This window comes from Pectinophora gossypiella, chromosome 20, assembly GCF_024362695.1.
Source record: "Pectinophora gossypiella chromosome 20, ilPecGoss1.1, whole genome shotgun sequence".
Taxonomy (NCBI): Eukaryota; Metazoa; Arthropoda; class Insecta; order Lepidoptera; family Gelechiidae; genus Pectinophora; species Pectinophora gossypiella.
In genome coordinates this window covers 5117077-5143524 of record NC_065423.1, presented here as the reverse complement: position 1 = coordinate 5143524, position 26448 = coordinate 5117077, and the positions used below count along the sequence as shown (strand labels likewise).

General features: G+C 40.6%; 2 protein-coding genes across 4 annotated transcripts; one reads left to right on the top strand and one right to left on the bottom strand.

The window, feature by feature from the left end:
• The first annotated feature begins 23 nt into the window (after positions 1 to 23).
• On the top strand, positions 24 to 24814 carry LOC126376163 (bromodomain-containing protein 1). 3 transcript variants are annotated; one of them, XM_050023367.1, is made up of 24 exons: positions 25 to 657; positions 865 to 1104; positions 1557 to 1700; positions 2370 to 2463; positions 2691 to 2792; positions 3446 to 3584; positions 4030 to 4138; positions 4463 to 4549; positions 4911 to 5130; positions 6383 to 6479; positions 7563 to 7740; positions 8490 to 8653; positions 9313 to 9579; positions 10175 to 10368; positions 11644 to 11735; positions 13398 to 13536; positions 14611 to 14727; positions 15640 to 15729; positions 16805 to 16825; positions 17338 to 17455; positions 18513 to 18716; positions 19742 to 19868; positions 22934 to 23031; positions 23477 to 24814. In XM_050023367.1, exons 1-24 carry the CDS (start codon positions 208 to 210, stop codon positions 23808 to 23810), a joined length of 3825 nt encoding a protein of 1274 aa, XP_049879324.1. In that variant the 5' UTR covers positions 25 to 207; the 3' UTR covers positions 23811 to 24814. The 3 variants fall into 3 exon arrangements, with proteins under 3 accessions (XP_049879326.1, XP_049879324.1, XP_049879325.1); XM_050023369.1 differs by lacking the exon at positions 22934 to 23031 and having other exon boundaries at positions 24 to 657; XM_050023368.1 differs by lacking the exon at positions 16805 to 16825.
• A 44-nt stretch (positions 24815 to 24858) lies between these two features.
• On the bottom strand, positions 24859 to 26197 carry LOC126376170 (NADH dehydrogenase [ubiquinone] 1 alpha subcomplex subunit 7-like). Its single transcript, XM_050023385.1, has 4 exons — positions 26017 to 26197; positions 25855 to 25943; positions 25374 to 25478; positions 24859 to 25006 (listed from the first exon to the last, which is right to left on the bottom strand). The coding sequence occupies exons 1-4, from the start codon at positions 26086 to 26088 to the stop codon at positions 24934 to 24936; spliced, it is 339 nt and encodes a 112-aa protein (XP_049879342.1). The 5' UTR covers positions 26089 to 26197; the 3' UTR covers positions 24859 to 24933.
• Between the last annotated feature and the right edge of the window lie 251 nt (positions 26198 to 26448).

Here is a 26448-nt window from a genome sequence, read left to right as displayed (position 1 = left end):
CCTTCTGAAATGTATTTTTAATTTATACGTATGATATCGATGTTTGTCCGCTAAGTCCGCTTGGCTGCCTTTCACTTATGTTTTTATTAGATTTCTCGTTAATTTACTTATGTATTCTCGAATGTATTGGTGAATCCTGAAATTAAAGAACGTATGCAGTGTTAAAATGTACAGTTTTATCTAAACAATCGTACTAAAAGGGTCAAAATGGGTTTGGATTTTGACGTGTTAGAGTTTTGTAAAAAACTGCGCCAAAACCGGCCTCCGCCGTACCAGTGCCCCTTAGAGAAGTGCGATAAAGTGTATAAAAGCTTATGCGGGCTTCAGTATCATCTGGTTAATTATGATCATGACAACCCGACCCCCGCAACGCCTTCAGTCGTCCACAGAAAGAAAGGCTGGAGAACTAGGGCTCCAGTGCCTACCGGGGACATTGCACTGCAAAGTCCACCAAAGGAGGCGCTTACCTTCGCGGAGGCCCAGAAAGTGGTACAGTTCGAAATAGACGGGAAGATCAGTAGGATCCCGATAGACCAGCCCCTGCCTATAATGTCGTTGGAAGAGTGGGAAAAGAAGAATGCGGGGCTGGAGAAGCCGATCCCGTTCGTGGAGCCTCTGCCAGAGCCCCATGTCAAGCTGCCTGAAGCTAGTTTTAAGGTAAAAAGTACTTTGAAATACTATTGAAACTGAACAACAATATTATTATTTGCAAATACATTACAAAAGTATTTGAAATAAAACTGTTCATAGACACATCATTCTCTTTCTTATCTATTCCCTCCTTCACTGTCCTAACCTGCCTATAGGCTTCTTCACTTCAGGCATAGAACTTTAAGATAACATTATATATATTTTTTTCAACAGCTGATCCCAGACTACAATGAGCGAGTGTGTGATGCACCTCCACGTCCCAATGCCTACATCCGCTTCATAGAGAAGTCAGCTGAGGAGCTGGATGGAGAAGTGGAGTATGACGTGGACGAAGAGGATACGGCTTGGTTGACTCTCATGAATAAGAACCGTGCTAAGCAAGGGCTGCCTGCAGTATCCGTTGATACACTGGAGCTGTTGATGGATAGGCTCGAAAAGGAGTCTTATTTCCAGGTAAAATGACCTTCATTTTATATCTAGGAAATACCTGTTATTCTTTATTCTTATGTACATAAATCCAATCTAAAACAGGTTTTTGCTTAGGTAGAAGTAGATAACTTTTTAAATTGGCAACTATATGTACCATAAATAAGGAATAGACCACTCTGCTAATAGATCACTAGCTATTTTTACCTCATCCCCCTTTGCCATACTTTAGTCTGCAATTGTAAGGTGACAGATGCCAAATACAGAGATGCATGTGTATGATAATTGATTTATTTACAATGTCAAAAAACTGTGTGACTAGGTGTTTTGTATGAATATAACGAAGACACAAAACAGTAAGGATTATTATAAATTTACTGATCATTAAATAGGTAGTTTAACTAGTTTTATCAAACTTATAACAAGAAAATCTCTGTTTCAAAATTGCAATACTATATGTACATGAATCTCCGTGCCAGGCATCTCAAAGTGGTCAACAGACAGCAGCCACTGTGGACGAGGATGCGGTGTGCTGCATCTGCATGGACGGAGAATGCCAGAACACCAACGTCATTCTCTTCTGTGACATGTGCAACCTTGCCGTGCACCAGGATTGCTATGGGGTAAGCTTTTGATGTTCATAAATAAGTTAAATAGAAAAAGAAAATGTTTAAATGCCACTTAATGCATTGTTGTTTGTTCATGCAACATAATGCGACAACATAATAGAGATTGTTGTTCATAGTTGTCACAATAAGTAGGTAAGAAAGACTACAAAAATACATGAATTATTAAATAACAGCATCTAATTCAACTAAAAATTCACTCAGCTGTGTAATTGGCTTAAAGGTCATGTATTCAAACCAATCAGTTTCAAAAAAAAATAAGAAAACTATCTGTGTGATGTTGCATGCCATTCCACTGTCAATATTTCCATTACTATTTTTTATTTTATTTAACTATTAGAAAAAAAATCTATAATAACTAAACCAACTATTAGAACAACTGAAAATCTAAATAACCAACCAACCAAATAACAACCAATAATTATTGTATCTAAATTTGAAATAAATAAAATTTTTTGAATTTTTTTTCTTTTTTTTTGAATGTTTTTGTTTTTGGAAATTTTAATGTAATTTGAATAAATTCAAAAATGCTGCCAGTCTTTTGGGCACTTTGCCTCGGTGTGATGCTTTGGAGGAGTTTTTCTATTTGTAGATAACTGTATGTTGTTTTGTGTTTAATAAGAATTTATTTGAATAAATTAAGACTTCTACTGTTTTAAATTTTAGGTCCCATATATCCCAGAGGGTCAGTGGTTGTGCAGGCGATGTCTCCAATCGCCATCGCGACTGGTCAACTGTGTGCTATGTCCCAATACTGGAGGTGAATATACTCAAATTATCCAAAACAAGATTAGCATCAATAAATTTTAATAATAAGTTTTTACAATAAGATTCTCATTGGCTTTCAGAATTTACCTTTGAACAGTTTTAAGACAGTATTTAAATACTTTGTAAAAAAAAGTTATTAGAAGATTAGTGATTATCTTTACCTCAGCCACAGTTTTGTCTTATGCATTTCAATATTTTTTTTACTCGTTACCTCCACAGGAGCATTCAAGCAGACCGACCAGAGCACATGGGCGCACGTGGTCTGCGCTCTGTGGATACCTGAAGTGAGGTTCGCCAACACAGTATTCTTGGAACCTATAGGTAAGTTCCAATATCATCATCATCAGCCCATTAACGTCCCCACTGCTGGGGCACGGGCCTTTTCTATGGATGGATAGGGAGATCGGCGCTTAAACCATCACGCGGGCCCAGTGCGGATTGACGGTTATTAACGACTGCTAATGCAGCCGGGACCAACGGCTTAACGTGCCTTCTGAAGCACAGAGGAGCTCGAGATGAAATTTTTTTTTTTTTTGTGGTCACCCATCCAATGACCGGCCTTTGCCGCAGACCGAGCGCGTTAACCGCTGCGCCACCGAGCTCGTCACGACTATATACAGGGTTGTTAATGACATCATAACAAAGACTTTGAGGGATGATTCAGACCATGATTCTGAGTTGATGTCAAATGGATTTTCCTGTCGAAAAATTCATGAAAATTTTGCAGGCATAAATAATAGCCCGGAACGACTACTTAACGTGCCCTCCGAAACAAAGATCGTCTTACTTTCGGACAATCGGGTGATCAATCTGCAATGTCCTAACCAAACTAGGGATCACAAAGTGATTTCGTAATTATGTCATTATGTCTCCATCAGGAAGCGAACCTGGAACCTGTATATCTAGAGACCAATGGTCTAACCACTACACCACGAAGGCTGTTGTAGTTATTATAATAGTAACTTGTTGTCCAGACTCGATCGAGATGATCCCAGCGGCGCGGTGGAAGCTGCAGTGTATGGTGTGCAAGCAGCGCGGCGCCGGCGCATGTATCCAGTGCCACAAGTCCAACTGCTACTCCGCCTTCCACGTCACCTGCGCGCAGCAGGCTGGGTATGTAACATTACCAGATCGGGATAGGTAATGCCATTTGGGGTCAATAACCCCGAATGTTGTGGTTAATATGGATTATGGACACGAGATTTGCGAAATTGCGAGATTATGTTACATTATAATATTATCTTCCCAAACTTCGTTGTCTACCCCTTTGGGGATAGAGGCGTGAAGGTATGGTATTAAGTTGTGTAAAGAATGATTGTAAATGGATGTGAATTATTGTAAATTAATGACATTGTAGATCGAAAAATTTCGCTCGGACAGGAGGAAAACCTGGTGGCGTAATTAGTTAACACGCTCGTCCCGGTTTGACAAGAGCTGCGTGTCTAAGTCCAGTTCGACTCAGAAATTTGTCGATTAAATTTTCTCTTTGTAAATTTCCCTAAGCACGAATGAGTGCAATAAAAACAAAAAATCCTTTAAATTAATGTGTATATTTCAGCTTGTACATGAAGATGGAGGCAGCGGGCGCAGGCCGCGACCCCAGTCAGCCCGTGCAAGTTGCCAAGATGGCGTACTGCGACGCTCACACGCCCGCGCACGTGCTACAGGTCACTATACAACTCTATTACAAAATATCCTTTTTTTTTAGACGAATTCTCTTAAACTCTGTAAAACGTAGTATGATTAGAATGACAGCAGGACAGAGGACAGAGTTGTAATATATCGCCCTGTGCGAAAAAGACGAGAGGTTTGTCTCTTTCTATCCTCTTGCTTTTTATCCTCATTGGGATAGTCAGACATCCCACGTAAGATGAACTTGAAATAAGCTATAATATAAAATAAAAAAAAAAACTATCAATTTTTACCTGCATTATTTTCGTTTTACATAAAATTACGCACTACATAACAACGGTATTCTTTATTATCAACAGGAAAGGCGAGCACAGGAATCCGAGGGTGATTCGAAAAGCACAGACTTGACAGCTATAAGACAGAAAGGAAGGGAGAAAATTAAACAGGTAGGTACATACTGGCCCCAATCCCTGCAGACACCTCCTAATTTTAAGTTATACCCGTCATTTTTTTATCCGCCGAAAAGGAAAGGGACAGATGATTGTCAACAAGTTAATTTTAAAAGGAATGAATAACCCGTGCGAATAAAATAGGCATCTCCCTGGTATGCAATCCATTTGACGTGCTTTCTACTTAATTCTGTCGGATTATTGGCCAATGTTGTGCTTTACTGCTGCATGCTGATGATAGCCCAATTAAAGATGTTAAAGGAAATATTATTTTTTCTTATATTTATAAATTATTTTAAGGCTGGGAGACGAGGCCTTGCTGCCAGATATAAATAAATATAAAAAAAATACTTTCTAGGCTCGTCGAGTGCTAGCAATGAAGCGCACATGGGCGCCAGTGGTGCTGGTACCAACATTACCAGCTGCTAGAGTGGCGCAGGTGGCAGCCCTGGCAAGTGGCCCGCCGGCTGCGCGTGCGCATCTTATGAAGCGGCTGCTCGCGTACTGGACGCTCAAGAGGCATGCGCGGAACGGCGTGCCGCTGTTACGGCGGTTGCAGAGCCGGCCTACGCAGCATGGTGAGTGTACATTATACGTTTGTTCTTATACACGTAGCGTAAAGTTTGTTGGCTCGAATTACTAATGTCATAGCATCCTAGCAGGCTTTGCCAATCCAGTGAACGTAGCTCTATCGAAATTAATACTATGCAAGGGAACCCGCCGCACCGTCCACTCTAATTTCAATGCAGGAGGTGAACGCTTCAGCTCTCATACATAAACAGCCTATATACGTCCCACTGCTGGGCACAGGCCTCCCCTTAATCAACCGGAGGGGGTATGGAGCATACTCCACCACGCTGCTCCAATGCGGGTTGGCTTCAGCTCTCATTCCTATTTTAAAAAGTACGTAGTCTGTACGTGATCCATTTATTTTATTTTATTAAAAAGGTACTCAGACAGATTGTAAACATGTATGACATAACTCGAACAGGTTTAGAACTAGTCTACAATTAAAAAAATAGTCTACACAGCATAATAATATACATATATTATGCAGCGTGTATTTTATGCCACTTTTATAAGAACTAACCTTTTTCCTTCAAAAGAATACTTCAAGTTCCAAAACCTCAAATGTGACTTTTTGATTGCTATGTGTTACTATATTTGGTCTTAGTGAGAATCCGATCTCGCCCGCGCTGATGTATGTGCGTGACACACATCTGAAATCTGTCATTAAAGACCTGGGGGTTAAAAAGGCAACATCGAAGAAATTTATTTAAAAAATTGACATTTGCGCGAATAAAATGGCCCCGATTCCTGCAGATACCTCCTTTTATTTTACTTTAAGTTATACCTGTCATTTTCTTATTCGCCGAAAAGGAAAGGGACGGATAATTGACAGTCGTAAATTTTAGGAAGAATGAGTAAATAAATTAATAATACGGGCGAATCAAAAAGGTATCTCGCTGGTATGCAAACCGTTTGACGTGTACTGTCAATTTAATCCTGTCGGGTTATTGGCCAATGTATTTTTTTATAGATTTGTGCTTAAAATTGACGTGCATTCCATAAATTTTATGCTTGTTGATTATTCGTCGCTTTCCTTTTGGGCGGATAAGAAAATTACAGATATAAATTAAAATAAAATTAGATGGTGTCTACAGGATAATTCCTGTAGTAATTGGTGCTAATGCACCAATGTCAACAAATGTCAAATAGCAATATTGTTTTTTGAAATGAAATTCTTCGGTGTGGCTTTGCCCCTGTTCCTTTTCCACGTCATACGCACGAAGCAGTTTTAATTATTTATTTTGTACTTTGCCGACTCAGGTACGCGAGGCATACAAGACGGCACAGTGAACGTACGGGAACTGTGCAACCAGCTGAAATACTGGCAGCGGATACGACAGGACTTGGAGAGGGCTCGGTATGTACTCTCTTGTTTGCCGCTTTCTGAGACTATCGAACTTTTACTATCAAACATTACCGCTATTATGCTTAAGTTATTTTCACGAGATTAATCGGAATCAAGGATAATGCATTTATTTATTCATTTTTTATTGGAAGACCAACAGCTAACGATACGAAATAATAGTTAACAATATAAAACATACTGTTTGCAATGGTATTTGTTTAGTGGGTGCATCGCAATTATTAGTTTTATAAATAACCACAACACGTTGTATGTTTTTTGACACATTACCGACCGACCCGCGACACTGTGTGTATGTGTGTACTTAGCCAACTACCACCGCGTGCGACCTCCCTAAGTTATTACCTAAAAAGTTGCTATAAAGAGCTCTTACAAAATAGATACACAAAAAAATAATAATAATGTAATTAATATGGTATGTATGTTTGTCCATGGAGGAGCTCGGTGGCGCAGCGGTAAACGCGCACGTTCTGCGATTGTTGAAGTTAAGCAACTTTCGCAAAGGCCGATCATAGGATGGGTGATCACAAAAACAAAAAAGTTTTCATCTTGAGCTCCTCCGTGCTTCGGAAGGCACGTTAAGTAGTTGGTCCCGGCTGCATTAGGAGTCGTTAATAACCACCAATCCGCACTGGGCCCGCGTGGTGGTTTAAGGCCCGATCTCCCTATCCATCCATAGGGAAGGCCCCTGCTCCAGAAGTGGGGACTTTAATGGGCTGGTGATGATGTATGTTTGTCCACGGACTTCGTCATGTCTGTCCACGGATTTCGTCGAAACTACTTAAGGCCGGTCACATACATTCGGAATTCCGTTTCGGAATTTCGATTCGAAATATCGATTCGTAATATCGAACGCATTAAATCCATACAACATCTATGAATCAACCACATACTTACAGTTTTTTCCGTTCGATAATCTGATTGGGAATTCCGTATGATGGCCTATGCCTGCCATTGCATTCCGAACGGAAATAAACGTATGTGTGTGATATATTAACGGAATCCCGAAACAGTATTTCGAATCGGAATTCCGAATGTATGTGACCGGCCTAAGGGCGTTTTAATGCATTTGCGCAGGCTGCTATGCGAGCTGGTCCGCAAACGCGAGCGCCTGAAGGCGGAGTACACGCGCGTGTGGGAGCGCTGCGTGCTGCACTCGCTGCGGCCGGCGCGCGCCGCCCTGCACAAGCTGCTGCTGCTGCTGCGCGGCAAGGACGCCAGCGACATCTTCTGCGAGCCCGTTGACCTGCTAGAGGTACTTAACACTTTCAAGGACAACCGAAACTCTACAACTTCAAGAAAGATTCCATGTATTCATACCTACATACATACGTATGCCCATGACTATATCCCAATTGGGGTAGTTAAAGGTACAACCATCGCAAGATTTCTGTACTTAGTTCATCTTGCGGTGGTAAAAAGTTGTAAATAGGTTAATATTATGATAGTCTGTAAGTTACAAATGAAGATATAATTTCAACAGACGAAGGCCATCGCGGAGCCATCGCAAGATGAACTAACCCACACCTCACCGAGGTTTCATATTATTATATAAATGCCATGACAACCATGACATTTGAGCTATGTCAAAGGTGGTGGCTCAATCATAACCCTGACACCAGGGTTGATGAGGCTGGTATTCCACCTCACAACACTCACGATAAGAATATATAATAAAAAAATTAGAAAAATATAATAATTTGAGATTATGAAAAAAAATAGACTAATTTAACTATATTATATTTTTTTATTTATGTACATTTGTACGCTTGCATGCAGGCCGAGCACATCACAACATAGTTATTCGAATTATTTTACCACCTTTTTGTATTTAATGTGTTCTCGCAAATAAATTGATTTGATTTGATTTTGATACAGGTTGTGAGAAGCTGCAGTAGTTTTAGGCGGATGAGACGTTCGTTATGTAAAAATTGACGATTCAAAGTGTAACTATGTTACCTACTGAATAAAGATATTTTTGAATTTGATAAAAACATCCCCCAGGTGCCAGACTACAGCAGCGTGGTGAAGCACCCGATGGACCTGAGCACGATGGGAAAGAAGCTCGACCGCGGCGCGTACTCCACCATCGACGACGTCGAGGCAGACTTCAACCTCATGATCGACAACTGTCTCACTTACAACAACAAGGACACTGTGTTTTACAAGTAAGTCACGTTGGTTTTAACAAACAAATTATTTTCACTGCGTTTCAACCGATAGAATCGCCGTTTTCCAGCTTTCAGCGTGTTCAACTTGTATTGCGTTTCAAAACTGCATTATTGCACCGTAAATTAGAATTTCGAACAAAGCCACTTTAAGTGGACGACACTCTAAAACCGATATTGAACTTTATTTGAACATCTTATTTTCAGGAAACTTATATTATCTACATAACTGCTACGTAACTTACGAATTTACAACACGGTTCAGTTGCTTTACGACCTCCGTGGTCCAGTGGTTGAGCGTTGGGCTCACGATCCGGAGGTCTCGGGTTCGACTCCCGGTGGGGACATATTACAAAAATTGTAAAGTTTGGTTAAGACATTACTGGCTGATCACTACATTGTCCGAAAGTAAGATGATCCGTGCTTCGGACGGCCCGTTAAGCCGTTGGTCCCGGTTACTACTTACTGATGTAAGTGAATAGTCGTTACATGAGCCGTGTCAGGGGCCTTTGGCGGCTCAATAGTAACCCTGATACCAGGGTTGATGAGTTTGGTACTCGACCTCACAACCCACACAATAGAAGAAGTCGCTTGTATAGAAAAACAAACGAATCTATTTGTTTATAGTAAGTCAGTGATTTCATCTGATCTTCATACAGGGCCGGAATAAAAATGCGCGAGCAATGTCTACCCATCTTCCGCCAAGCGCGTCGTGACGTCATCGCGGCCGGTATGACAGAGTTGGCGGGTAATGGAGACTCGTCCCTAAGCCCGGAGCGCCGCCGCAGAAGCCCCTCCCGCGGTCGACGGAGCCCCTCGCAGAAACGAAGCCCCTCTCGAAGCCGAAGGAGTCCCTCTAAGAAACGGAGTCCATCTAGAAGTAGGAGAAGCCCGTCGAGGAACCGACGAAGTCCTTCGCGAAATAGGTATGTGACTTTATATTTCTGGATTTTTCACTTACGTAATATGCTCTAAATTCGTTATGATTAATAATATAAATCGTTTCGTCAAATACATATTTCACACAGATAATCTTGATACATGAAGCATACATAACGTCACGACTATATTCCAAGGGGGTAGACAGCCATCGCAAGATCAACTAAATACCAACACCTCACCGAGCCGACTGTTTCTGTACTTAGGGTGGTATTAATAAATTAATCTCAGCTGAGACTGCCCTCAACATCATGCTCAAGTCCCTGTTTTTATATGAGAGCTGTCACATTGACATGATCTTGAGGGCAGTCTCGAAGCTGAAATTAGTTTATTAATACCACCCTTTGTTCATCTTGCGAAGGTAAATAGTTGTAAATATGTTAACATAATGATAGTCTGTAAGCGTGGTATTAATAAACTAATCTCAGCTTCGAGACTGCCCTCAAGATCATGTCAACGTGACAGTTTTTATATAAAAACAGAGACATGCATGATCATGATTGAGCATGATCTTGAGAGCAGTCTCAGCTGAGATTCGTTTATTAATACCACCCTAAGTTACAAATAAATAAATTTACACAGACGAAGCCCATCAAGGAGCGCCCGTAGCCCCTCCCGACCGCGACGCAGCCCGTCAAGACTCCGCCGCAGTCCCTCGCGCAAACGGAGTCCGTCTCGAGTCCGCAGGAGTCCCTCGCGCAAACGGAGCCCGCTGATGAACAGACGAAGCCAGTCGCGCGGAAGGCACACCAGCACAGACAGCGATAGAACTGCAGGTTAACATTCGCAAATAGCTATTTATATCAAAAATCAAGAATAATAACTACGTATAGAATGGACGTATGGAATGGAGGAGCTCGGTTGCGCAGCGGTAAACGCGCTCGGTCTGCAATTGTTGAAGTTAAGCAACTTTAGCAAAGGCCGGTCATAGGATGGGTGACCACAAAAAAAAATTTCATCTCGAGCTCCTCCTTGCTTCGGAAGGCACGTTAAGCCGTTGGTCCCGGCTGCATTAGCAGTCGTTAATAACCACCAATCCGCACTGGGCCCGCGTGGTGGTTTATTAAGGCCCGATCTCCCTATCCATCCATAGGGAAAGCCCGTGCCCCAGCAGTGGGGACGTTAATGGGCTGGTGATGATGATGATGATAGAATGGACACACCCCGCCGTGCACCAATTCGTATCGGTCCCGAGCCAGATTTACCTCAAAACCTTTTTATTACTTTGAAGGAATTAACCCTTTCACACACAGAGATCATGGGTCATTGGTGGTTCATAATAGGTAATAACACCTTGGGATCGGAACGTCATTAGACGTTCTGTCCTTGAAAGTGTTAAATAACTTGCGCCTTTTAAATTAATGTAAGACAAATATCCTGCTTTTGTGAATCTCTGAGCAGGCAGCGAAATATTTACACACGATTAGATACACACAGAATATCTGAAACAGATAATTAATATAAGACAATTTACTTCACTACAAAAGTTACAAAATATGTAAAACTCAAAGTCTAAACAAATAAGCAAAGTTTTCGTCCATATTTGTAATAGTTGGGTAGTAATATACACATAAACAGCCTATATACGTCCCACTGCTGGGCACAGGTCTCCCCTCAATCAACCGGAGGGGGTAGTAATATAGTAGTCTGTAATATTTGTAACGGCCTTCGTGGTCCAGTGTTTGAGCGTTGGGCTCACGATCTGGAGACCCCGGGTTCGAATCCCGGTGGGGACATATCACAAATAATCACTTTGTGATCCCTAGTTTGGTTAGGTTACATAAGATGATCCGTTAAGCCGTTGGTCCCGGTTATTACTTACTGATGTAAGTATGTAGTATTTACATGAGCCATGTCAGAGGCCTTTGGCGGCTCAGTAATAACACTGACACCAGGGTTGATGAGGTTGGTATTCCACCTCACAACCGACACGATAAGAAGAAGAAGTTGGGTAGTTTCTAGGAACCCTACCTAACCCCCATTTCGTGTTTTGACGTTTAGTAAAATGTAACTGATTTCACTAGTTGGTAACTAGTCTATACTGGTTTCAGCTTCAGACATTAACAGCGAGCGCGGCCTGTCCGTGGCGCGCAGCGTGCGGCGGCAGCCCAGCGTGCGCGGAGACACGGATGACGACGACACGGTGAGTTTATAACCATACATGAACCAAACTTAAAGATATCTTAGTAGAAGAATTTCCTTATTTTTTACTTATTATTATTATTATTGCGTCATCATCATCATCATCAGCCCAATAACGTCCCCACTGCTGGAGCACGGGCCTTCCCTATGGATGGATAGGGAGAACGGGCCTTAAACCATCACGCGGGCCCAGTGCGGATTGATGGTTATTAACGACTGCTAATGCAGCCGGGACCAACGGCTTAACGTGCCTTCCGAAGCACGGAGGAGCTCGAGATGAAAACTTTTTTTTGTGGTCACCCATCCTATGACCGGCCTTTGCGAAAGTTGCTTAACTTCAACAATCGCAGACCGAGCGTGTGAACCGCTGCGCCACCGAGCTCCTCATTGCGTATGGCAGACAAAAATAAAATATCCTGCGTGGATCATATATCCAGCTTAAACTCCCCTAACCAAGTCTCTACCGCATCCGTCACACAATGCAGCCCGGCTATGCCGCCTGGGAACCGGTGCAGAGGGCACTCGTTCACTATGTGAGATGTGGTTGTGGTTTATGGTCATGGTGGATTTACTTATTATTTATTTACATTTCACGACTTTACAGTGCAGAAGCTCCAATGCGCCGTGAAACTTTCAATATAAACAATAATATAATTATTAATTAGACATATAAAAAAAACTTAGGTGTAAACAATATAAAAACATATTTAATTTTCACACATCATTTATCATCTCGCAGAACCTCAGACACTGGCGACACATATAAGAGTTGGTATGATCAGTGTTAGGAATAGCGAAGCATTGTGAGATGTGCTTGCTATGCGTGTATTGGAACGTAATCAGTTGCGAACCTTTACCGGTGTTGTCTACTGTTGCTACTTGTTATTGTGATCTTTTCTCTAATAATAAACTGGATATAAAGTGCCTAAAACCCGCGTTATTATTATTCACGATCCAACAATCAGTGTGGTACCAATCCGGGGTGGATTCCCGCCAAGAATAATTTAAACGGACTTTTCTAATTAAGCACCAATCCGTAGCACCCCTACAGCATAGGTTCCCAAACTCGTAAAACAGCACACCCACTAAAATACCTTTTACTTCACGAAGATACCAAACGAATTACTGAAGATAGTCACTAATTTAAATAAGTGACACACTTCATTCTTTATTTGAACTTTTAATGTGATGAATTGAATTGTTTCACTGTTCTACCAATGATCGCTTTATAATTCAGAACCATGGTGACTTTTCTACGGAACTCTAGGTTCCTTGGGTCACTTTATTCCTAAACTGGATTCGGAGCATTCCTCTTCGAAACTCATGGTTTTCTTGCACCTACATTAATGTTTATGATTATAATACAGGGTGTTAGTGAGGTGTCACTGCACGGCACGGTACGGGGTACCGAATACTGAGGAATATCATTCAGACCATGATTCTGAGTTGATATCAAGTGGAATATCCCGTCGCAAAATTCACGTTTATTGTTTTATTTTTTAATTATTTTCAATTCTATGCTTTTGCGATGGATAATTCCACTTGATATTAAATGAGAATCGTGAGCTGAATCATCCCTCTCAGTATTCGTTGCGATGTCACTTACACCCTGTATATGAACCCTGAGGGTGGATTTGTTGTAACCGACGTACATTGGTTGCAGCGCGACAACTCGCCAGCGGTGTCTGTGTCGGGCCGCGGGCGCACGTGGGCCCGCGGGCGGGGGCGGGGCCGCGGGCGGCGGGGGCGGCGCGGCCGCGGGCGCACGCTGCACACTGCTTCCAGGCTACTACACGATAATGGTACCAATGTTATAATGCTTTACGGTTTCGACTTGTATAGACAAATTGCCAGACATTTACAATCCTTTTTTGAGCTACTCAAACTTCTGAATTCCTCTTTTAAAGCTTTCATATATTCCTTGACAACCTAGTCAAATGAGATACTTTTTACGGAACGTCAAAACGAAAATACAGTTGTGGGACTTCATCAATGAAAGTGGTCAAACGTCGTACTCATTGTTACTTAATTCATAATTAAAATCCAGAAATATATGAAATAGAATAATGAGATTGATTTTTGGTCATCTTACACTGACTTTAAAAAAAAATTCAAAAATATTTATTTTTCAAGATTGGCTTACAAAGTTAGCACTTTTTGAACGTCAAAAAATTAAATTACATTTTATGTAACTAGCTGTAAAACTACCACATCGGAATCTGTAACGCTGAGGGAAAGACGACAGAAAACCTCCCAGCGCAGGGCCCTAGTCCTACTGTTTCATGTTTTCCTTTCTTTTCTTTCTTACTTACTTCTTACTTCTATTTCTAGATTAGCATTTTATAATTTATGTTTGACTCAGTCATATATCTATTACTTAGACAACCTCTACGAGGTTACCGGCTTCATAAAACAATACGTATATTGGTTATACAGGGTGTTAGTGATACCGCGCCGAAAACTTAAGAGGGATGATTCAGACCGTGATACTGAGTTAAAGAAATCCACTTGATATTAACTCAGAATCATGAGCTGAATCATCCCCCTCAGTATTCAGTATGGTGAGGTCTTCACCCGTATCCCTGGGCAAGGGTTCTACGGTATACCCCGTAGGTCTGGGTCTATATCCGAACTCAGCCACCACCACGGCAAGGACGCGCCGAACAGGAATTGCCCCAGTGGAGGGCAGGGAAAATAAACATGTCCCCCCTGGGGCCGGGTTAATGGTTTTGTATAAAACCAATATTCAATATTCTTTAATATTAAAACCAAAGGCAAGGCTATTACGTTAGTCACTAACACCTTGTATGTAGTATTACATTTTACGTTTACTGTTCCTTTATGTTAAATGTTTTTATCTCTCTATCATGTAATAGAAACCCCCACATCCGGGTCGGAGACTCCGGTGCCCACGCGCAGCATGGATCGACACAAGCTGGCCACGCCCACTCCTGACAAGTCTCCCACCAAGCTCACAGACAGTACCACTCCAGGTAGAATTAATGCTCTTAAACATTGGCGCCGGTTCTGGAGACGTATTTTTGAATCGTTCGTTTTCGATTCGAGTGTGTGTACGCCCATTTCACGTAGCACATTAGAACTTGCCATTTGCAAGATGAAACAGGTATATAATTTCGCACGTGTGTCGGGGGCGTACGATTCGAAAATACGAGCCCTGGCCACAAATGTTCATTACTGACAATACAATAACTCTTTATTGCACTTAAAACGTATTAAAAATACATTGGTGCTAATTCCTGCAGACGCCATCTAATTTAATTTTAAGTTATACATGTCGTTTTCTTATCCGCTGATAAAGAAAGAGACAGGTAATCTACAGGCATAAAATTTATGCATCACACTTAAATTTTAAGCAGTCTAAAACAACCGTCTAAAAATTTTACATCAGCCAATAACCCGATAGAGTTAAGTATACAGCACGTCAAACGGATTACATACCAGCGAGATGCCTATTTTATTCACCCGGGTTATTTATTCGTTTAAAATTAACTTGTTGACAATCATCCGTCCCTTTCCTTTTCGGCGGATAAGAAAATGACGGGTATAACTTAAAATAAAATTAGGAGGTGTCTGCAGGAATCGGGGCAATTTTCATGATTAGATAGGTAGCACAACAGGCTGCCTTATTGCTAAGGTAGCAATCTCTTCCAGGCAACTCTTAGGTATAGGAAATGCATTTAATAAAAAAAACGTAGCGGTATAGACAAAAAAAAATATATATAAGTATACCTAGATAAACGATATTAAAAACAATACACAGAAGACGTTAATGGTTTCGTAAATATATACATGCGTTACTATGGAAGAGAGGCAACCATGACGGTACTTCCTTCTCTTTCCTTCATAAACTTTAGTCGTTTTTATTAACTACATTTTCCATTTAGGTTTAGGGCTAATGGGTGGTCTACGTAAGCCCACGTTGCTGGTGGCTCAGCCATCTCTCGCGACGCCGCCAAAAAGCTTCGGATCCGACGGTGAGTACATAACAATTATAAAAAAGTGTTTCTGTGTTAATAATCCTACTGAAAATAGACAAATAAACATGTATCGAATCGATCTGCGACTTGATTGATATGAAAGATTTACTACAGGATAATAATAGCCGAGGTAGCCCTGTCGGTAGAACGCTTGCCTCTCACTTTGAGATCGCAGGTTCAAATCCAGGCCTAAACCAATGATTGTCGAATTTTTTTTCGAATTAATGTTTGGACCATAAATGATTATCACGTGCTCAACGGTGAAGCAAAACATCGTGAGGAAACCCACATTCCCGAGGAATGCATCTTCGGAGGTATGTGACCTAACCTGTATTGGGCTGGTTTTCCCTTCGTGGGCTGGTAGGTCTGTTAAAAACCGGACCTAATCTTCAGGTTAGGTAAGAGAACCCCGTGAAAAACGGGATAATGCTAGGGAGATGACTACAGAATAATAATATTGTTCCCATAATCTGCAATAGTTCTATGCGAACCGAGGATTGCCTTTGGGGCACTCCCATAGTGCATACAGGGATAATCATCGGTTGGGGTCACGCCACATTTAGATTAAATTGTCTTAAGGGGGCTTCGGTCCCACGCACGCCTTCAAAAAGTCCAGGACTCCATAGGCCCGAGATATGGAAACCACGTACATAATAATTTATAACTAAAGTCATAATGCTTTACTTTTATTTATGTTTCACTCGTAGCTTCAATTAGTTGAAGCTTAATAAGAAAATTTGTGTATGTAATGTTTATATTGCAGTCGGATATCATCCACCTTATTACATTACAGTTAGCGATTTAAAAAACAGTGCGGTTAAAAAGGTCACATCGGAGCAATTCATCTAAAAAAGCAATATTGCAATTTGACATTTGCGCATATAAAAGTGCGCGATGCACACAAATATCAAATAGCAAAATTGCTTTTTCAGATGAATTGCTTTGCGATATTCGACTGCGATATTTGCGCACTAAAATTGTGAAAGTTAAATATATACAGCGCCATCTATCGCTAAGCGAAATTGGTCTCACACATGTCAAAATTTTAACGCACACACATTGTTGTTGGTAGATGGCGCAACTTCGAGCAAAGGTTAGTTCCCAACAAACACTAAAGTTTTGTTAAAAAGAGTAGAAAATTAAATTCAGACAGTGATCAAAGGAAAGGAACGGGTAATCGATAGGCATAAAATTTATGGAACACACGGCAATTTTTGTCAGAAATTTAAAAAACCCTTTCAAAATTTTATATTGGCCAATAACCCGACAGAAATCAGTTGACAACACACGTCAAACGGGTTGCATAGTAGAGAGATGCCTATTTTATTCGCCCGGATTATTTTAAAATTCACAGTTGTCAATCATCCGTCCCTTTCCTTTTCGGCGGATAAGAAAATGACAGGTATAACTTAAAGTAAAATTAGGAGGTGTCTGCAGGAATCGGGGCCATTACGTGTTCTTATTATGATAATAACCGCGTAAACCTCAATGTTTAGCAATTCACTTGTTATGATATAATTTTCTACCCTTTCCTACCAAACTGTAGAAGTCCTTGTATTATTTTCGTTTACGTTAGTAGTATTTTGTTTCATTGTTCATACGCAGCGTCTCTGCCGACACTATCCGCCAGCTTGGGCCGTAGTCTGGAAGGCTCGCCGAAGAAAAAGGGACGCGGCCGCCCGCGCAAGCATGATAAGGACAAATCTTCACCTGATCTTTTTAGGTATGCGAGTTTTCGTTACCATTAAAGGTAGAGATGAACAAAGTACCCACATTTCACCGAGCTTTCTGTTAGACCAACGTGATAGGCGGTGAGCCGTATCGTCGTCTATAATGGTCGAGACAACTGTGTTAGTGAAAAGTAAGTAATCTAGCGTGGCCCACATGGAAGTCTTTATATTTAAAGACTTAACCTGTGTCCGGAGCCAATAGGCCGCTGCAAGGATAATCTCTGCAGGTGGGGATACCTGGTTGATGGTTGCGATGATTGCGAGTGTGGAGTATCACCACAAACTATGGCTCACCTTTTGTGCTGTCCTAAGTGCCCTAACACCTGCACTATTAAAGACCTATATGAAGCCACTGACAATGCCGTAAGCGCGGCCAATTATTGGTCAGCAAAAATTTAGTTTCGATCGCCATCGACTCGCAAAGAAGAAGAGAAGTGAAAACTGCGGTTAAGATGAATTACTAACTCATTGTTGCAAGTCCAGCGCTCCGCGTTTGCGAAGCAAGCCGGTGTACCGCAAGACCACAGTGACATCCTTCCATTAACGGTTATTTAGTATTTTCACCAACAAGACGTAAGCAAGAAACAAAACCAAGATACAAAACGTTGTCAAAAAAGAAATATAAAAAATCATGTAAAAAGATTATAAAATCTGCGAAGAGTTCGCAACAACGGGCGTCGGTTTACATAAACTGCCTATATACGTCCCACTGCTGGGCACAGGCCTCCCCTCAATCAACCGGAGGGGGTATGGAGCATACTCCACCACGCTGCTCCACTGCGGGTTGGTGAAGGTGTTTTTACGGCTAATAGCCGGGACCGACGGCTTAACGTGCCCTCCGAAGCACGGAATCATCTTACTTTTTCGGACAATCAGGTGATTCAAGCCTGAAAAGTCCTTACCAAACAAAGGACAGTCTCACAAAGTGATTTCGACAATGTCCCCATCGGGAATCGAACAAAAAAAAAAACGCTCTAACCACTAGACCATGGAGGCTGTTAATGGGGGCGTCAGTTTATGTATGTATTTTTGTTTATAAAAACGTTCCAGAACAATCCAAAACGAGGGTAAATCGGTGTCGACACCGGTACCGGCGTCCTTCCTGCAGTACCGCGGGCCGCCGGGCGAGGCGGGTTCCGACAGCGACCTAGCGCTGTCCCGCTCCTCGAGCTCAACCTCCGCGTGGTCGCAGTCCTGCTCCTCCTGCACGCACTACGACGACGACAACTCGTGTAGCCTCAGCTCCTCCGACCAGTGAGTACTGATTCTTCTCATGGGTTGTTAGGGCATTAACCGACGCCACAAACCCATTTAAAAAAAAATTTTTTTTTTTTTACTGATACTTCTCGTGTGGGTTGTTAGGGCAATAACCGACGTCACCAACCCTTTTATATTTTTTTTGTTTTCTTTTTTTACTGATACTTCTCGTGTGGATTGTCAGGGAAATAACAGACGTCACTAACCCTTGTGTCAAGGTTACTAGGGTACTATTGAGCCGCCAAAGGCCCCTGACATGGCTCATGTAATGATTACAATCTTACATAAGTAAATAGTAGCCAGGACCTACTGCTTAATGTGTTCTGCGAAGCACGGATCTTACTTTCGGACTATAGGGTGATCCTGTAATATCGATTTTGTGGTTATGTCCCCACCGGGATTCGAACCCGGGACTTTCGGATCGTCAGTCCAACGCTTATTCATTTAGAGTCTAAATGAGATAACAGACACCGAGGACACAAGTCCTCGGCATTGACTTTTGCTATTGCTTCGTAATTTACTGTGTACAGTAAACGTAATGTAAAATGTAATGTTAACATTACATTTAAGAGTCATAAATGAAGTCAAATATTTACCTATTTGTATTTTTACTTTTGTAATTCGTTAAATATCCGTAACATGTGACGTCATAATTATGTTCTTATTGCTTCACACGTTCCTATTGTCCTGATTTCGGATGTCTGTACTTATATGTTTTATTTTTCAACGAATTTCAATTCTAGTTTCACATTTGGCTGTCGATTTGTCTATTTTGGATGTATAATGAACTACGCAGTTTTGCTACATGTCTCGTCTACTATCCTATTATATGGGGGGTTTAAATGGCCACATCGCAGAAATTCATCTAAGAAAGCAATATTGCCATTTGACATTTGTTTGCACTGCGCACTTAGTTTTATATGCGCAAATGTCGAAATTGCAACATTGCTTTCTTAGATGAATTGCTTCGATGTGGCCTTTTTAACCCCCCTGTTTGGCTTTGCCCGGCGGCCATGGCGCAGGTCGAGCTACAACTCGCCGCTGGACTCGCCACTGTCGGGCAGCGGGCCGGAGCGCCGCCGCCGCTCGCGCCGCGCCGCCGCGCGCTCCGACCACTCCGACCTGGACGCGCCCGCCACACCCGCCAAGGTGAGCACCCAACCCGCCGGCGGACACTGACCCGCCGTTCCCGGGAAAGCTCCTGTTTTAAAACCTCTTAATAGCAAAGACACTGGCTGCTTTCCTAAATAAGTCACGTCAAAAAAAAAGCTGCTTTCCTTTTTCAAATTAGAGTAATTTGAACTCTTGAGGGTCTAAAATAGCCACATCGAAGCAATTCATCTAAAAGTCAATGTTGGAATTTTTTTTGCGCATATAAAAGTAAGTGCGCCGTGCAAACAAATGTCAAATAGCAATATTGCTTTAATGTGGCCTTTTTAACCCCCCCTGATGTTATCTGCCTAAAGGTTACGGCAATAAAGCTTCAAAAGTAGGAACATTCCCCGGGACGGCTCATCACTAATGGTGGTAGTGGATTTAGTGATTGTTTATTTAGGTAAAGTCACGAGCAATATCATGTACCCCCTTTAGAACCCTGTCGCACTATCATATTTGACATTTAATGAGACTTACGGTTTAATTTGTCAAAAAAGATAATGTGACATGGTTTCAAAGTGTATATTAGTACTCGTGACCGTACACATACAGCGATACATGTACAATTTCTCATTCCTATTGTTTGTTACTTTATGCGTAAGTGCGAGACAGATAGTTCGCGCGCTCTCTCACACCTTAGCGGCTTAAGGTCATTTAAGACTGAACTAAGACCCAGATGGGATGAGGTCGACTATACGGGTACTGTTCTTGCAGACCCAAACATAACTTTAATTCTTATTCTTCTCTCGTGTCAGGATTAATATTGAGCCGCCGAAGGCGCCCTGACATGACTCATGTAACGACTACTTACTTACATCAGTAAGTAGTAACCGGGACCAACGGCTTAACGTGCCCTCCGAAGCACTAACTAACTAATAACTTAACTTTACTTAAATAATAACTTAGTTGTAACTTTAATTGAACTTGTTTTATCTTTTTCCTGATTTTTTGTTTGACAACTTGGTCCTAACCAATGTCCTCTAAAGGTTTTAAATTAATGATGTTGAAATTACACAAATGGTATGTGAGAAGTTTTACCGATCACACATTAAAGATGTCATATTATCATACATTACATTTTGTTATTATTGTTTTTCTTATGTCTATAAGATTTCCTTTCGTAAAATAACCATTAAATCCACTAACACCAGTTCGTAGAAGTTATATCAATCACTTAATAAAAGCACATAATAACGGGTTCTTACCGCGTTTAAATGGGGATATGAGAACCCGTTATTATATGCTTTAATTATGATAATAACCGCGTAAACTTAAAACAATGTATCAATCACTTGTTTATTCAGCTGGCGACTTGTTACATAAAAAATATAACGTCGCCTTGTAGGGAACACCCCTTTTTGATAAATCACATTCTGATGTATTTTTTGTTAAAAAAACCTCGCAATTGATAAGCTGCTTTCAATCTAGGTCAAAAGTCTCACATTTTTACCGGGAATAAAATTAATTGAAAGAAATCAAGGTTTTATAAAGAGAAAATTTAAATTGAAGAAAAAAAATATATCGTGAAATGGGATAAATCGGCGCAGTACTGGTTAAGACGCTCGCCCCGGCTTGACAAGAGGGTGCAGGTCCCGTTCGAGTGAATTTTTTTCGATTTAAATTTCCTCTTTGTGAGTTTCCCTGAGTGCTATACTAAAGGTTAGGTTACACAGTGCGAGCAGCTGATGTGACAATAGACAGCTACTGTGCCTGTGTACTCGTATGACAGTAGCTCGACTCGCCTCGCACGGTCACACTATGCAAACTGCTAGCGTCACAGAAGACAGCTACTATACCAGTGTACTAGTATAATTCCTTTGTATCATGTTGTCCAAACAAGAAACACTATACCCGGCGTGGGACCGAGCGTACGAGCTACTGTCATTTCGCAAAATCGTGCGAGTTGACGACCGAGCGGCGTTGCGAGTGGTGTGGTGGGGGAAGGCAAGTAGCGAGTAAAAACAAAAAATGTTGAAGTAACTCGAACGCGAGCAACTGTCCCACTCGCACATGACAGTAACTCGTATGATGCGGTCACACGACGTGCGTAGTAGCTGCACCTCAATACCTGACTCGGTCAGCTCGCATGTTAGCTCGCACTGTGTAACCTAGGCTTAAGTGCTACACAAACAAAAATCATTAATCAAGGTTAAGTTGAAGAAAATCGCATCAGAATATGATTTTTCAAAAAGGCAAAAAGGTTACGTGGTGTTCACTTTAAAGCGACGATAACGTAGAAGACCGGGATAGCCTTCGCCTTAAAAAAAATACACTATTCATCACCGACTTACTATTGAGAGCGTCTTGAGAATGATAAGACAAATACAGTAAAAAACAATCTTAATCCTCAGTCTATTATTAACATAACAATCGTACATCAAACCATTGGAATCACTATCAAAACTCGCCCACCGCCTAGTTTAAGAAACAATTAGTTGTTGTCAATCGTAATCGGTCATTCTCACAAAGTTTAACTTCCGATCTCATTTCCGTCACACGGAATAATTACGTTCAGAAATGTGTTTGTGTTTGAGTCATGAAGTCCAATGCACACTGTGCCTTACATAATTAATATTAAGAGTCCTTCGTTAAGTTCATTAAGTCGAACATGAAAAAAGGCGGATTTATAAAACCGCTGAATTTATTGGAGCACACAGTTCGGCGGGGATTACCGCCAAGTCGAACAAAATTATCATTCGGTAGCAAAGGTTTTCTAACTACCTACATTGATTTAGAACTCCTCAGCCATGACACCTTGCGAAATGACGTAGATTAAATAAATGGATCTTCAACAAATTTATCTATGATAATTACGTTGGAGAAATGATTCAGACTTCTGATTAGCCATAGACTATAAACTACAGTATTGCTGTAGCTTAAAAGTTACAAATCTATGGTCGAGTCGGTCATAAACACACATAGTTGCCGCATTTGGAACATTTATTGGGTTTGTTTTGGATTGTATTTTACTTCATGAAGGATAAACCATTTCTAACGTAATTATGCGCTGTCCGGAAGCGAAGCTTGGTGGGAATTATCGTAATAATCTTCCGTTACAGGGCCGCGGCACTCGGTCCTCTACTTCTAAAACTCCGGTGAAGAGTTCAAATCCTGATTATCAATTCGATCCACTGCAGCTAGTTTGGGCTAAATGCAGGTTGGTATTCCATTCCCTGCATTATGTTAACAACTAGTTTTCGTTTTGTTCGTCTCGCAACGCGAAAAGATGAATTTCAGAGCGCCGAACATCAATATCATTAGTCACCGCAAAAATATCTTAAAACTTTTCTTTTTGCAAATATCCGATTGGAACTTGTGTTGCCAACTTACGTAAGTTCTGGCTGGATATTTGCAAAAAAAAATCTACGACAATTTTGCGGTGACACGAATGATGTTGGCTTCCGCGCTCTGAAATCCACCCGAAACTGAGTAGACAGACGGTGGGACTATAAATGTAACTAAATGTTTATTTTGTATCGGCTTTAATTACGTTTTAAGCTAGTTTGGCGGCAGTGTTTGGTGGGGTGTTTGGTGATATTTATTTCGTTTTCTGTACCTTGAAGTACCAAAGTAGCTATACTAACAACCGCCTTGTATTTCAGAGGCTACCCGTGGTATCCGGCGCTGATCATCGACCCAAAAATCCCAAAAGGCTTCACGTACAACGGCGTGCCCCTGCCCGTGCCTCCGCAAGACGTGCTCAACCTCAAGAAGAACCAGTCGCACGAACCGATACTGTACCTCGTGCTGTTCTTCGACGTAAAAAGAACGTGGCAGTGGCTCCCGCCAAACAAACTGGAGCCGCTAGGAATAGAAAAAAGCATCGATCAAGCGAAGCTGATAGAGTCGCGCAAGCCGACGGACAGGAAAGCTGTGAAGAAGGCGTATAACGACGCGATGCTGTTCAGGAAACAAGTGGACGGAGAAGACAAATGACAAAGGTTTAGATATAGGTCTCGCAGGCCTAAAAGCCGGACGTACAGTTTCGGCAACTTCTCCTTGATGAATATTAGGACGCCTGACTCGACAGATTCCAGTGACTAAGAGCTGGAGTTTTGATTGGCGATAGTTTGATATCGTACAGGATTACGATCTACATTTTTACTCGTGAAGTGAGCGCTGTCTCATACAACAACACTATTTGCCGGTTGAAATTATAGCACGCTTCGGCTCAATTCGGCTCTTAAAGAAATATAAGTTTGTACTAAACTACGTGGAATAAACATTGATTGCAATGACCCATATATTTCAAAAGGGTTAAGCTAAAAAGCCCAGTATGATTACTGTGACATGATTCGACAAAACGAAATTTTAATCTTGGCATTTTCGACGTAACGAAAGGACGCCAGTCGCAATTGGATAAAGGATACGATACATTGTCTTATTTCGCATAAATTGTAACAATAACATTGTACATTAAGATTGGTAGAAACAAAAATGTAAAGTCTTGTATACGGTTGTTGGATAGATAGAGGTGTGCTGCGTTGTAAAGTCCTGGAATAGATTATCAAAATAAGTTCATATAGACTGTAGTACTTGATCATAATATGTGACCTTAAAAGTAGTATTGGACCTAAGTAATTAATTCACTTGATGCAGTATATGTTATTATGCATGTTAAGGAGGTGATAAATGTTTGATTGTGGAATCGTTTTTAGATCAAGTAAATTTGAGAGAGAAAATATAACAAAATTTCGAATATATGTAAGTACCAGCGCACCTCTTATAAAAGCATAATGGTGTAAATTGGTATAAATGTAGAAATCTAGGGTGTTCGTCCTGTAATCATGTGTAATCATCTTGTAAATTGAATTGTTATAAAAGTTGTAGTGGGTGCCTAATATTTTAGTGTGTTTTTCTTATAAACATTAGAAAATTGTTGTTTTTGCTTACAATTAATGTTTACTATGTTTGATCAAAAATAAAACATTTTTTGATCATGTATGTGTTTCTTTGACCTTTTGAAGTATATAAAAAAAAACTGTTATCTACATAATTTATAATTATTTTAACTTATAACATTACATACATGAACAACTGAAGTTTCTTTACTAAATTTTTACACATAGTGTTTGTCCCATTCATAGACCTTGCCCGGAGTTATTGGTTTAATTGCTACTTGCTTCGCCTCTCTGTAAATAAAAAAAATACAATTCAACACACTTCAGGTGTAAACAGAATACTTTTAAACAAATATACCACAAAGTATGGTGAGGGTCTAGGTTAGTTTACAATGTGTGAAAGATAATACAACAACTTTTGACTGCATTTACTGATGATGTTTTGGGCCAGTATTTCCATACAAATGCCATAGAAATTTTGTTTTGTTTTGATGTTTTGTATCTCATTTGACTACATTATCAAAAAGCCATTACTACAATACCTTCCCCAGTAGTCTACTTTGTAGTATTATCATAGTTATAAAACTGCTATCTCTTGTGAGTTAGGAGGCTTATATATCACCCAAGGACAATATTGTGTATAAAAGAGTTAACATACCCTTTCTCAGGGGGAGCTTCCAACAACTTCTTGGCTACAGTGACATCCACTGGAGGTGCAACTTCACGTCTCCCATCCCGGGTGTAGTAGTAGTTATGAGCATGTCTGAAATATACAACTGATTAGAATGCAATATCCAAAACAACATGATATAGTTGATAAAGTTGTCCATAATAAATAAATAAATATTTTGTGTTGCTTCATTATTATGTCAGTTAGTGAAAAAAAGTGCTAATAATAATAATTATACCATGCTACAAGTTTTTTTCATCAATAAACGTATTTATGATCTATCCTACTGTTTAAAAAAACAAAATTCTATTTCTATGACAAGTTTTGAGAATAAGAGATTCTAAAATTGAATAAAGAATTAGAGCAGCAAGGAAAATACATAAGTTTGAATACACCTCTGGAAAAGACTTGTTTAAATTAAAACCTGTAAATAAACGTAAACTGTAAAGCAAGGTTAGAATAAACTCACTTGTGTGTTACTCCATCAGGAATTTGGGGGGGAGGCTGAGTCCTGGCCGACACCAGGGGTTCAAATCGCAACGCATTGGTATGTTTTCTCTAAAATATATATTAAAATACGTTATAAATTGTTTTAGGTTACATAACAACCAAAACAATACAAAATACTTACACCTAGCAGGAAATTTCTCCAAGCCTGCATAATAGGCGAAATATCGCGAAGCGGAATTTTGGCTTTACTCATTTTTACGGATTATCCTTTGATTTTCAAGGAAATCTTGAGTTTATTCGCATATACGAGAAGAAAACAACAAATTGTGAGATGTCAAAAATCTTGACAGTGGCAGGACAGAACAGCTGACATTGATAGTCAATCAAAAATCATTTGTTGTCTATGGGCTGAAGACGCCATTCAATCAAATGTTTCATTCACTCAAGTCTCGGCTAGTAGTGAGGTACGTACCGATAATACCGATACATCTAAGTATTTATGGCTTTGGAACATAGTGTTTTTAGAGGTAATTTTATAAATCCTAGCGTTTACGGGCATCTTTTATAAACGAGATTGTACTATGGTTGTTATTCGTGTGGGCCTTATGACTTA

What these genes read in the sequence shown, in the direction of transcription:
- LOC126376163 (XM_050023367.1), top strand. Translation starts at nt 208, where the DNA reads ATGGGTTTGGATTTTGACGTGTTAGAGTTTTGTAAAAAACTGCGCCAA. An exon ending in AGTATTCTTGGAACCTATAG is followed by an intron (nt 2,793 to 3,445) that starts GTAAGTTCCAAT and finishes CTTGTTGTCCAG; the next exon opens with ACTCGATCGAGATGATCCCA. An exon ending in CAGGCTACTACACGATAATG is followed by an intron (nt 13,537 to 14,610) that starts GTACCAATGTTA and finishes ATCATGTAATAG; the next exon opens with AAACCCCCACATCCGGGTCG.
- LOC126376170 (XM_050023385.1), bottom strand. Translation starts at nt 26,088, where the DNA reads ATGAGTAAAGCCAAAATTCCGCTTCGCGATATTTCGCCTATTATGCAG. An exon ending in CCTGATGGAGTAACACACAA is followed by an intron (nt 25,479 to 25,854) that starts GTGAGTTTATTC and finishes TGTATATTTCAG; the next exon opens with ACATGCTCATAACTACTACT. An exon ending in GAAGCTCCCCCTGAGAAAGG is followed by an intron (nt 25,007 to 25,373) that starts GTATGTTAACTC and finishes TTTTATTTACAG; the next exon opens with AGAGGCGAAGCAAGTAGCAA.